Source organism: Octodon degus, unplaced genomic scaffold, assembly GCF_000260255.1.
Source record: "Octodon degus isolate 3935 unplaced genomic scaffold, OctDeg1.0 scaffold00290, whole genome shotgun sequence".
In the NCBI taxonomy this organism is placed as follows: Eukaryota; Metazoa; Chordata; class Mammalia; order Rodentia; family Octodontidae; genus Octodon; species Octodon degus.
Genome location: NW_004524866.1, coordinates 642887 through 656226, shown reverse-complemented (window position 1 = coordinate 656226; position 13340 = coordinate 642887). Strand labels below are relative to the sequence as shown.

Genomic DNA, 13340 nt, shown 5'->3' with positions numbered 1-13340 from the left:
TGCAAGCAGGCACAGGGGCCTGAAGTTCGATCCTGGGGCCTTCCCTGCAGGTTCTCCCCCCCAGGGGGGCATGCTCACATGAGACTGGGAGTGGTGGCACACACCTGTAATCACAGCTCTTGGGAGGATGTAAACCGGCAGAACACTGAGTCCAATCTAGTAGTGAGACCCTGAACACCCTGTAGACCCTTCCTTAAAATACAAAAAGAAAAGAGAAAAAGAAAATGATAGGCTATCCCCTGTTCTGGGAAAGGAGAAGGAACAGATATAGTGAAAAGGTACACACTCTCAATATTTTTATACAGATTTAATGCAATTCAGGTCAAAAAACAAACAGCATTACTCACAGAATTAAAGAAAACCTTTCTAAAATTGATTTGAAACTAGAGAAGACATGGATAGCAAAAGCAATACTGGGCAAGAAAAGTGAAACAAAGGCCATCACAATCCCGAACTTGAAATTTATATTGCAGAGCTCCTGAGACAAAAACAGCACAGTACTCAGAAAACAAAACAGAAATTTAAAAAAATGTAAAAACAGACGCAAGGATCAATGGAATGCAGAATGCAGAAAATGAGAATATAGACTGCAGAAACAACTCTGAAAATACTGAGCAACACTGTCTTTAAAAAATTTTCAAACACCATCATTGAAAGAAGGACACACTGTTTAATAAATAGTGGGGTAAAGCTGGCTTTCCACTTGCCGAATCCTAAAACTAGACCCATGTGTCTCACCACAAAATTAAATAGGTCAAAAATATAGACCTTGAAAGAGAAACATGAAACTAAATCTGTTGCAAGAAGCAGGTTGAACTCTTGAAGATGTAAGTGTAGGCAAAAACTTTATGAACAGAAACCTAATCACACAGAAAATATCACAATAAAATCAGTAATTGTAGTCACATCGTAGTAAAACATGTTTTCACAGGAAAAGAAACCACCAGCAGACAACCCACAGTGGGAAAATTTTTTTACCAGATCTTTCTCAGATAAAGGACTAATATCTAAAATATATAAAGAACTTAATAAAATCAGACCCTTCAAATGTAAAGATGTAATCCAAAAATGGGTATCTGTAGAAGAAACAGCAAATAAATACTTGAAAAAATTGTTCAATAAAACTGTTCATTCAAGAGCTGCAATTGAATACACCGCTGAGATTCAATTTCATTCCACAAAGAATGGAGATTAACAAGAACAGAATGAATAACAACTGCTGACATGGCTGTGGATAAAAAAATAACCCTTGTCTTCTGTTGGTGCAAGTGCAGACTGGTGCAACCACTGAGGAAATCAGTGTGGAGATTTCTCAAAGGATAGGACTGCTTGTTCCATTTTTCCCAACTATTCCCATGATTGGTATCTTCCCCCAAAGAATTAAAGCCATCTCATTTCTGTAATATATGCCCTTCTATGTTTATAGCAGCACAATGTATATCATCTGAATCTTGGAAACAACCCAAATGCCCATCAACTGATGAATGGATACAGAAGATATGCTTTGTTTCAAATACAATACAGCACTACTAAGTCATAAATAAGAGTATGCTTGACCATTTCTAGGTAAATGGATGCACCTTGAGACTATGCTCTTAAGTTAATTGGACACACATGTTCAAATGTTGCATGATTTCTCTGGTGTGCAAAAGTGAAAGTGTAAATGTGGATCAAAATGTATACTCCATACTGTATGAGTTAGGCAAATGGTCAAATGAGATGGGGACATAATGAGAGGGGTGGGAAAAGAAAAAGAAAAAATGGAAGAAAAACACAGAACCAAAGTTTCTGTGATTAACAGCAGTTGAAGAGAGGGACTGGGGAAGGAATGAATCAAACTATATCATATACAGGCACAAATTCTATATGATCAATGTTACCATAATGTGAGGAATGGATTAACCTGTCTGGAGCAGAGGCTCACTGGCAGAGCACTTGCCTACAGAAAGTACTACCTTCTCTCTAAAGCACTGGGGAGGGTGGGGAGGGAATAAAGTAAATCATTTATCAGAGTCACAGCTAAGAAGAAGAAAACCAGTGCTCCAGAGAAGATACATTTAACATTGCTTTCATTGTGTTCACATGATTGCAAGAGACCTTGCTGAAGTTCAAGAGCGATTTATTGCCATGACACATACTGAAAAATTAACCGAGACCACGGGAAAATGAGGAACACATGTTACTGGCCGGATGGGACTTCTTGCTGGTGAGAAGTAGAAGCTTGCTCAGCCTTCAAGAGAACTCCAGGAGCCTTACCTGGAAGGAAACACCATGGAGGACCATTGTGCTGTTCGATCAGATGCCCAGTGGAGCCGCAATCTGACTTCCTTTGCCCACTCCAATTTTCTCATTACCCAGCTCTTTAGCCTGCACATCACCTCTTCGATCACCTCTGCCTGGTAAAGATTCTTTTCATGCTTCTTAGTTCTCAATCCCAAGACAAACCTGATGAGTGCTGCCTGCTCCTCTCTCTAAAGGTAGCTTGCTGCTCAGTGTACACACCCTATGGCCAGGCCCTAGCTGACCTCATCAGCCCGTCCTTGTAATCTTTGGCTCCTCTCATTAGAAATGATGACCCAATAACCAGGACTTAGGTCACCCACACCCCCTATTTGGCCACCTGCCAGTGTCCAGTGGATTCAAACACACATACACAAAAAAAAAACACCCCTTGCACATGTACTTTATTACATCACATCAGCCTGCACTTCATTTATTCATAACTTTTAGAATTATCTGATCCTATTTTATTTCTAGTTCTTCCCCACTAGGGGAAAATAAACCACATCAAGGAGGAATCTTTTTTTTTTCTTTTCTCTTCTTTTAGGTCTCAGGACAAGGGCTTTAGCAACTCCAGGGCATTTAATAAAATTCTGATGAATAGCCAGCTGCACATGGGGTATGTGTGGCTGGCTGTTTTGTGCTCTTCAGAGGATTCTACTCTTCACAGGTGTGGGTTGACTAGTGTCCTGACTTGAATATCCAGTTCAAGTGTCAATACTTAGTGGCAACAATCTTGGGTCATTTGTAGTTCCATCAGGTTCTTCACAGGTGAAGGAGCTGAGACTTAGCAAAAGGACTTGATCACAGCAGGTGGGTGAGCCCAGGAGGTGAAGGTCTCTGCTACTCTCAGGTCCTTGAGCACCACATTTCCAGACCCTTTCTCTCTGCACAGTAAAGAAGGCAAAAGAAAAGTGTGAGGTATCCAACTTTAGGGGGACAACATAAAACAAGAGAGAACAAAAAGTAAACATCATTTCCCCTTCCTGTGAGGGTAAGGATGAAGCTTACTATTCCAGGAGCAGCTCAGGTCAGCCGCACTTAACAAGGTGGGAGATTAAATGTCACAGCAATAGATTCACTCAGTCCTGCTGAGGACAACACCTGTCCTCTACTCAGACCTCTTCAGGGAGCAATGTGCGCACAAGAAGGTTCATCCGCCCGTTTCTCCAGGAATTCCACCAGGGGGCTGTGGCCCTCAGGCCCCAGAGAGGTGATCTCGAAACTGGACACAGGTTCCCCAATTTGAAGCCAGCTGCCCAGGTGTTGTTATCAGGATCCTAAACACCAGGCCATTTTCCCGAAGGCCCTGCCCTCCATGGCCCGCCCCTATCCCGCATTGGGCTATTGCCCGTCAATCATGAGGCCCCGTCCATCCTCCTACTTGCTGCTCCCCTCATTTCTGCCACAGCAGCTTCCACAACCCCGCTCTACTGTCCACCCTGGACTGACCTTCCTCGATCCTGTTCTTCCCTTCCTCAGCTCCTCAACTGTCTTGCGCTTTGCTCACCTTCTTCAGCAGGGCAGTACCACCGACCTGGCTCCCCTACACAAACAAATTCCAGAACAGCAGGCTGAATGGAAACAGCACACTGCCTCAGCATCACCTAGGAGGGGTGCAGTAGAAGTCACCTGACGCCTCACCACTGCGCATGCGCAATTAGAGCTCGCAGACCAGGTGGCTGCTGGGAGGAGGGGCGGGGCATTTTGAGCACAGTGCCCCTGTGATTCAGCGGGGTTATCCCCAAAAATCAGGGCTGTTAATGGCACAGCTGTGAGCATTTAAGCATCTGTAATCCGGATCTCTGATCACCCAGACCTAGTGCGGTCCTCTTGGAACTCTCAGGAGACTGTAAGGGTGTCTGATTCACTCTCTACCCCTTTCTACGTAGGAGGCGTTCAGCAGTTGTTTGACTTGATTAAGATACTAATAAAGAGCGAAGGTTGGTTTTAGCATAATTAGTGCTCTATGTGTTTACCCAATTAGTGGAAAGGGTTACTTGAATGATATTTTACAAACTAAAAACACTGTCCTGTTTTGAAGTTTGTACTGATGTGGACTCCAGCAGCTCGAGGTTTTCTTCCTTTTTTTCTTTTTCTTTCCTGTCTTTTCTGTCTCTGGTCCCAGGTCTGGCACCCTGCATCGTGCTGAGTGGGGAAAAGCCTGTTTGACTCCCTATCTTTGTCTCATTGTCTTACTGAGATGGCCTGATGCCCAGGGTTTATCATGACTTTTGCAGAACCTTCCTGGCTTAAAGGTAAATTTTATTATTATATTTGGTATGGTTAACTAATAGATTTCTCTTGCAGTAGGCATATATAAGCATTCTTGTTTTCAAAGAAAAACATGTGAGGAAAACAAAATAGGTTCTCATGACAATGTATGGGTCACTATGTATGGTAACCGGGACAATGCCTGGTATCAGACATCACGATAAAATAGAGTTCATGTTTCCTACAAGGCTCATGCTGAATGGGAATATTATTTAAGGTATTGAAAGTGACACGCAGCCTCCATAATTGGAAGTAGTAGAAGAACCTGATTCAGTTTCATCCCACATAAAGGGGCCGTGTGTTTCAACCAGCAGCAGGCTGCCTTTTCCCTTTCTTCCTCTTTGCTCCTCCTTGCACCCCAAAGGCCTGGGAAAGTTTGCTGCAAGTCCTCCCTGACTATCAAACCCGCATTCTACACTCCAACGTGAGTGTAACCAGACAGCATGGTTTCCTTGACCCACTGATTTATATATAATACGTGTACAACACAAAACCTGGATACATACATACATGATTCATATAACAAAGGATTATTTAAAAAGGTACATGGAGAGATACATAAATTCTATATAGGAAATATGCCTACTACACATTAACAAATTCAGCCCAAAATTAAAATATTCATAGATAATAAATACTCATTGAATACTACACCATCTTAAAGCCAACAATATTTACTATGCTATATGAACAGAAATTTCTGGAAAATTAAAGACTAATATGAGATAAATTCTTAAATAGTTTAGCAGATTCAGAAATATTGATCTGTAGAATAAAGTTAGTATGTTAAAATTGATAGCAGTGTTGAGAAATTCAAGAGGAAAACAAACAGAGAATAACATAATCAACAGCATAGATAATAACTTTCATTGTGAAATCAAGGGAACAAAGTAGAATAAAAGTCTAATTGAAAACTGTTATAGTTATGAACAATTCATGTGCAAGGCTATTACAGAAATGAATGATAATCCTTTATTTACTGTAGTAAATCCCACACTGCATCAAATATAAGACTGGATAATTTAAGATGTTTTTCCTCCAGAATGTGTTTTACTTTTGAACTCAGAAAGAGAATTTCTCTCTGGTCGTAAAAGAATAATGTAGCACTTGGGCACAAAGATGCAGCCCAGCAGCCCTGCACTCGAGGCCAAGATGGAGAAGACCTCCATGGCCACCATGGCATTCCCCTTGCTGCTGTGGTACACGGGCAGGAATGTGACCCACACACTGCAGAACACCAGCATGCTGAACGTCAGTAACTTGGCTTCATTGAAGGTGTCGGGTAGGTTCCTGGCCAGGAAAGCCACAGTGAAGCTCACCAAGGCCAAGGAGCCCAGGTATCCCAGGACACAGTAGAAGGCAGTGAGGGAGCCCTTGTTGCACAGGGTAATGATGTGGCCATGTTCAGAGTGTGCATCTGTGTCAATGTAGGGTGGATTTGTCCCCATCCAGATACCACAGAGACTGAGTTGGATCAGGAAACAGATGGGGATGATGTAGTTTGGTGCCCCTGACACCAAGAATCGCTTCATCCTCCTGCCTGGAGCAGTAGCCTTAAAGGCCAGCAGCACAGTAATGGTTTTTGCCAAACAGTGGAAACAACCACAGTGAACACGACTCCAAATGTGGTCTGCTGCAGGATGCGGGTGGCTGTGTTGGGACGGCCAATGAAGAGCAAGGAACAGAGGAAACAGCAGGTGAGAGAGATGAGTAGGGTGTAACTCAGGGCCTGGTTGTTAGCCTTGACAATGGGAGTTTCTCGGTGCTTCACAAATAGGCCAAGCACAGAAGCTGTGAGGACAGTAAGACTCAGGGCAGTGCCAGCAAGAACCTTCCCCAGGGGGTCTTTGTAAGCTAGAAAAGTCTCAGCTTTTTGCAGGCACTGGTTTCTCTGAGTGTTGGCATACTGAGCATCTGTACACTTCACACACTGATCCATATCTAAAAAAAAATTTAAATTATAACTTGCCTACCTGTGTTTGCTTATTTATCCATTCACAAACCCATCACCAGAAACTCACTGGACTTGTACTAAATTGTCGATTTTTAATTTTTTTGTTTCTCTTTGTTTTTCAGTCTGCTGGAATAACTCAGATACCTTCCACTGAGATGTACTCCTAACTCTTTTAAATTTTATTTTGAGAAAGGATATCCCTAAGCCACTATATTGAAAAGGCTGTGTTCCAACACGATCTTCTTTCCTCAGCCTTTCAGAGCCCTGGATCCCAGGCATGCATCACCACACCTTACTTTTCTCTTTCTTTCTAGACATAAAATAAAAGAATTTTGTATACAGAATAACTCCTACATTATACTGATTATTTGTCATTTTTTCTTCTTTTAAATCTGGCATATCCATAAAAACAATCTAAATTTACAAAAATGATCTACCTTGATTACTTACTTCTCTTACTTTTGTTAGATTTAAATCAAATCTTTATGAATGTTAACAAAGCCAACATAATTTTCTAAGTCACAGTGAAATACATTTGAGAAAGCATACTGAACGAGTAGTAGCTCCATTCTTTAGCCTTCCACCTATGAACATGTTGTATGCAACCAGGTGGTTCATTTTTATTGCCAAGGGTGATTTTTAGTACTTTGATTTTAGTATCTTTAGAAACCATTACAGGATATATCATTATGTATTTAATGTTTTTCAATATTACAAACATCAAATTGCAGAATTTTATTTGTGATTGCCTTATGACTGAGGTAGGGAAACAGGTTTTCAGTCTTTTATATTAGTCTTTATTCCACAGACATGAAATCAAATATCATTTTTATTCACTTACAAGAGTTTTATACTTAAACACTAATATCACTGGAAAATCCAATCATTCATGTTTCTCCCTCTCAAATGTATTTTTTTATTTTGGGGTGCTTTCTTCATTACTTTGATGAACATGTAGTATCATGTCTGGCAGAAGTATGATACAGAGACTTTGCTCCTCTTGCTTTTAAAAGTGGAACACAAATTGTAAAGTGGGCTGTAGGATACCATAGAGATCATTTTTAGTTAGAAGACTTCTCCTACTCCTCCTTCAGGAGGGAACACTCTTCTTGCTTCTTTGTAAATCACAGTGATGTACAGTTTTATCACATTGTCTCCACTTAGCAGAATTGTTTTTCTTTGCCCAGGATCTAGTACATTTAATTATAACTTTATGAGCTGACTTTGCTTATGCTGTATTGTCCCTGGAGTACACAGCTCAACTTGGAACAGAATATGTGACTTTAGTTTAGAAAGGAAAGTGGACTGTGAGCTTCGGCTCTCTATGTGCACTTGTAACTGAGTAATATCAATGAGATCCTTCCTTAAAACAAATGGATTTTCCTCTTCTCTGAAAGAATGTGTTCGGTATTACTATCCTCTTGAATGCTTATAAATTTTACTTCTAATATTACTACTCAACAAAAATTTGTAGTGAAATATTCAACTATGAACACCAATCTAATAACAGACATGGTACTGTCAAATATTAGCATAATGGAGCTTTTAAATTATTTGTTAAAAGAGTTTTGCTAGGTTTCCCTCTGCTCCTATATATTTCAAGGCTTAGATTGATGTGAAATTACTTCTATTTTCATAGTAAAAGTTTTAAACGTATCTGTACCAATGGAAAATAGTCTGTCATATTATTATAGTAGCTTTCAATTTTTCTCTTTGTTCTTCATTAATTGTACTAAGTGTTGCACTTTTTGTTACCAGAGTCATATTTAATTCTGTTCATTTTACCTGCATCATAATTTATTTATCCTTTTTATTTTTGAAAGCAAATATCACTATGCAGTTCAGACTGCCCTGAAGCTCACATTGTAGCCCAGGCTGGTCTTGATGATGATCCGCATGCCTCAGCCTCGCTAGTGTTGGTATTACAGGTGGGGGTCACCGAACCCAGCTCTGTCTTAACTTGTTAAAACTTCTTTCAGACCCATCTTTCATTTTTGTTGTGTTCAGTTTGCTTTACCTTTTTCTCATGTGATAAATATTTCAGCTTTTTATTTGAGTAGCGAACAGTACAGAAGTGTATAATACCTATTTATCTCAGTGTAGTTTTACCTTAAAAATCACAGAATTTTCAATTTTACACAATCTTCAATTTGTGCTTTGATCCCTCCTACATACTATTTATAATGGAGAATTACACATACCAGGAGCTTGTATTAACTGTATTAGTGGGTGTTTTGTTATCTATAGCATACAGTATTTCAAAAATGTACCATGTTCACCTATTTTGGAGAATGTATGTTCAAAATAATTACGTGATATAATACATAATTCTTCTTGATGTATTTCAGAAAGCATTTGAAATCATACTGAATATGTACTGAAATCAAAATTTACATCAGCCACAACCAAATTAGAAATTATACAGTATGAAGATAATTCCACCATGTAACTACCATTAGCATTTGATTTCTATAAATGTTCAAGCATAGGGTTCAATCCTCATTCTCATTTTATCTTTTTTAAAAATAAAACCGTAGCAATTCCTTTCAGGATAGTTGAATATTACATGAATGGAGAATGTGTTCTTATGACCACTTCTATTAATCCAAACAATGATTTATGCCACTTCCTTTTATTCGGTTATAATACTAAGCTATCACCTCTGTGAAAATAAACAGGATGACCTGCACAAATGTGGATATTATCAATTGCTAACCCTTGTACTCTCCGTGCATATCATACTTGCAGTTCTATGGTACAGAATCTAATTTATTCCATGCGCTGTCTTCCACGCATGCATTATAGGAGAATTGGGATTAAAATGCAGGAATTGTACTGTGCTGTGTTACATGCATGTGGTATATAAAACAAAAATCCAGCTGTATCCAATCAAACTCAGTCTCTCCAAGCACAATCTCTGTGTGATAATAGTGTCAGCGTCTGGAGAATAAAGCATGCCTTACCTTGTCTTGACTGTAGTCTTTCTTTGGTTGCAACAATTGTAAAGAATTTTTGTTAACCTCACTACCTATTAAACTTCATGATGGAAATGGAACTTAGAAGCTGTAGGATAGGAAAAAGGGCTAAACTTGAGGAAACAATACTTTTAAGGGGACTTGAAAAATAAATCAATGTAAGCATATGTGGTGGTGCATAAATGTGATCCTAGAGAATTAATGGGCTGAGACAATTTTATTGTAGTTCTGAGGCTTTTTAGGCAAACTGGTGATATTCTGTTTCAAAGTAAAAAAATAAGAGTGTCTGGATGCATAGATCATTGACAGAGTTTTTCTTGGTTCAATTCGTAGCACTTAAAAAAGAAAACATAAATAAGAAGGGAATAAAAATAAATGGAATTTGAGTGCATTTCAAGGGGGAAATAAACTTTCCAACCAGGCAGTAACACTCAGTATAACATATGTTTTGATAATTAAAGGAATACTGTTGCCATCTGCGTCATCTACAAGACCTTCTCCACTTCCTGGATGGATGGAATGAACATAACATAGAGTGAGAATGTGTCCCCAGGACACGCTCCTACCTGTGCCATTGGTGATCTCGTTCTCTGCACAAGGGGTGCAATGGAAACAGCAGGCAGCCTTTCCCTCCAGAGTGCGTTTTCTAAATCCAGGATTGCAACTTTCACTGCACACTGAGTGGGGCGTCTAAGGAAAAAAATATATGGTGGTAACTACTTAGAGCTGTACTTACTTCTTGAGAGCTAGAGGGATAATCTTAATTTGTATGCATGCACAAACAAAACTAAGTAGTTGTATTCCAAATTTATTTCACAGTATGATGTATATACTTAAAAATATAAGTAGGTGAGTGCATTTCTTTCTCAATCATATTACACCTTATAATTCTTTATTTTCAAATTGAACACTTAGTTATTTAATTTCCACATGTGATCATTGCATGAGCAAAATTGAGGGCCAAAAACCTAAGATGGTGTTTTGCTTACTTGTGGTTAGCAAGTGCTGTGATTAGGAGCAACACACCTTTGTAACTCCTGTGGCCCACTTTATCATATCCTCAGACAAAGTCAGTTTTTGGCCATCAGGAGCATGTGAAGAAAATGTTCCTAGTTTACCCTTCATTCTAAGGCCTTCTCGAAAATTCCAAAAATTGAGAATGTCATAGTCTGAATCCACTTTCCTTCTACAATCCAAGTTCACCTGGTCTCCAGCAGGATTGTTAAATTGGATGTACTTCAGAAAGGAATGCAGCTAAAAGAGAAACACCATCCTATGTGAACAGGGCTGCAGGATAAAGACGGAAAACTTGGACAGGGTGGTTGCTAAGCATATTCAACCCCATTTATCTCAAGGAACTTTAACGCTGGTATCTAATAAATCAGAACACATGATGTCTAAAGACTAAAATATCACCATCTTCCAGAAAAATCAGTCTCAAGAAAAATATATTCTATGCAAAGCTATTTAAATATGGTATGCATTTGAGTTAGGACAAACCATCAACCATGGAATCAAAGCATCTAAACCCAAGCTTGCATTGTCTATCTGACAATTTCCATGGCATCTACCTGCAGAACAAGCTCAACATCTGCAGAGTTTGCAGAATCAAATGAAGATGAGCTCTGTATACTGTTGGTTTTAATGCCATTTGGATTTGTAAGTGAAGACAGGTATTCCTGTTCACTTTTCAGATAAACATAGAACATGCTTTTGTGGGTAAGGTGTTGACCTCCAATATGCAAAAGGAAGGAGCTGGCCTGCTGTCACCAACTCATCAGTGCATCCTTGATTTAGGATCATTTCAACTCAGATCAAGAATCACATTTTCACAAAAAGTGAGATACACATTGTCTAGTGTTTTGGAGAAATGGATCCAAGAATCTTGAATGAAACACAAAGGACAACTTGAGAGAGGAACTGTGATGACAACTGTAGAAATTGTTCTAGTATTTTAGGTGAAGCACATAGAGTTACTTGAGAGAGGCACCTTGATAACACTCCCTGCCATCCAAGGGAAGACGCATTACCTGCCAGGGGGAAAACATCATCACTTGTCTATCACTCAGTGGTGGCCTTTGCAGTTCTTCATAAAGCATCGTATGGATAGCATGGGCTACAGAGTACACAGCATTGTATATATTAAAGCTCCGATCACTGATGTCTGTGTTGAAACGATTTGGAGGCAACCAAGCCATAGAGGCATTGGGTGTACAGTTATTCAAGGCACAGTCAGATGCAGAAAGTAAGCAGTCAAAATTATTGTACCAAAACATAACTAGGTAAGTGTCATTTGGGTATTTGAAAGGGGTAGCTTCCTGGACAAAAGTTTTAAAACCTGAAATCTCTCCGTGATGGTTTGAAAAAACAAGATTCCCATGGAATGAATCCAGTATAAAATCTCACCCAGCCAGGTCAGCATGCCATTGGGAGTTTGTCACCCAGACTTTGCATGTCACTAAGTTTTGCACAATGTAGTAATTTACCTCATTTGAACTATCAGTGTTGTAGTAAATAACCACCACATTGGCAGATGATGTATCTGTGGTGAAGATTTCATGTATCTTTACTGCTGAGACATAAGACACAACCACACTTGAAACCATTTTCACAAAGGCTGCACAGACTCTGTTCCTGTCCATCTCAGCTCTTACATCTGAGAGAAACTGAAGACCCTTCTGGCCTTCTGTGATGAGCAGGCCAACCCAGGTCCAGCAGAAATGAAGCATCAAGGACACCATGGCAAGGGCCAAATATGTGTCCTTTGAAGCCACTTGATAGAGTGAAGGATACTGGCCAGTGTCCATCAGTGTAGGATCAAATGAGCCGAAAGTTACCTAAAAGAGAAAGAAATCTGGGTAGTACACTGAAGTGTTGATGGAAAGCATAATACTTGTCCAAAGTATATTGAATGACATCTCTCCATTGTAGGAAGTGCACATTCTTCCCATCCTTCTACACGTTTCCCTCAGATTTTTTAACAAGGTGAATGAATGTATTCAGATATCTAGAAAACATACTTCTTTCTTCATTCCCTTCCTCTTTGATAAAAAAGTGTGTAACCCACTAAGTCTCTTTTTATGGACTCTGGTGCATTACACACTTTGAAAGAGCCTCAATCTTGCTTCATTTTTCACCCTCTATGTCCCAGGTAGGTGGAGCATCCTAGATAATCTTCAATCAATTCTGTTACCCCAACTCTTACCTGTGGAATTCTGTAGAGCTCCAGCAGTGGTCCAATTTGAGTTGAGGTTCCCCATGGCATTACTGTCAGGACTGCTGCACATTTGCTTTCTCTCCCATAAGTGTAATTAGGGATCTCATGTTGTCCTGTGAGCAAAATGAACGAATTCTCTAGTATCCTCCAATGGTTGTAAATTGAATTATGGACCTCGTAACCCAGAGTAATGTTAGGCAAAAGATAAGGATTGCTGTTGATCTCTTCAATGGCAAAAATGAAGGCCAGGTAGTTCTGGTAGTTGTTGGGTGTTTGCCTGCACAGAGAGCACAGAGGTCCTCAGGGAAAAGACAAAATCAATCGTTATCTTCCCATGCAATCCCATGCCATTTATGACTTGAATGTTTGTGTTCTCTCATTGCACTCATATAATAAGATTCTAAGTGTGTACATGATAATGCTAGAATCTTGGTTTATAGAAGGTAAATGAAAAGAAATGCATGACTGGCTGAGTTGCTCATGAAGGACCTTAGTGGTCTTAAAAGATTCCTGGAAAAGTTGCTTAATCACTGTGATATTTACGGCAAAGTTATAATCTAGAGTGTGCGGAGAGATTCCTGCTACCCTGCGCCTGCGGGACCAGTCCCAGCCCAGGCGCAGAGTGGGCCGGACCCTCTCC

The 13340-nt window shown here is 39.7% G+C and overlaps 1 protein-coding gene across 1 annotated transcript in view; it reads right to left on the bottom strand.

The window, feature by feature from the left end:
- Positions 1-5576: 5576 nt before the first annotated feature.
- LOC101592156 (vomeronasal type-2 receptor 116-like) overlaps positions 5577-13340 on the bottom strand; it is a 43270-nt gene continuing 35506 nt past the window's right edge. Inside the window, 8 exon segments of the mRNA XM_023707436.1 lie at positions 5577-6145; positions 6148-6495; positions 10050-10173; positions 10510-10737; positions 11461-11487; positions 11538-11884; positions 12080-12320; positions 12689-12977. Of these exon segments, the coding sequence (XP_023563204.1) occupies positions 5577-6145; positions 6148-6495; positions 10050-10173; positions 10510-10737; positions 11461-11487; positions 11538-11884; positions 12080-12320; positions 12689-12977 (2173 nt within the window).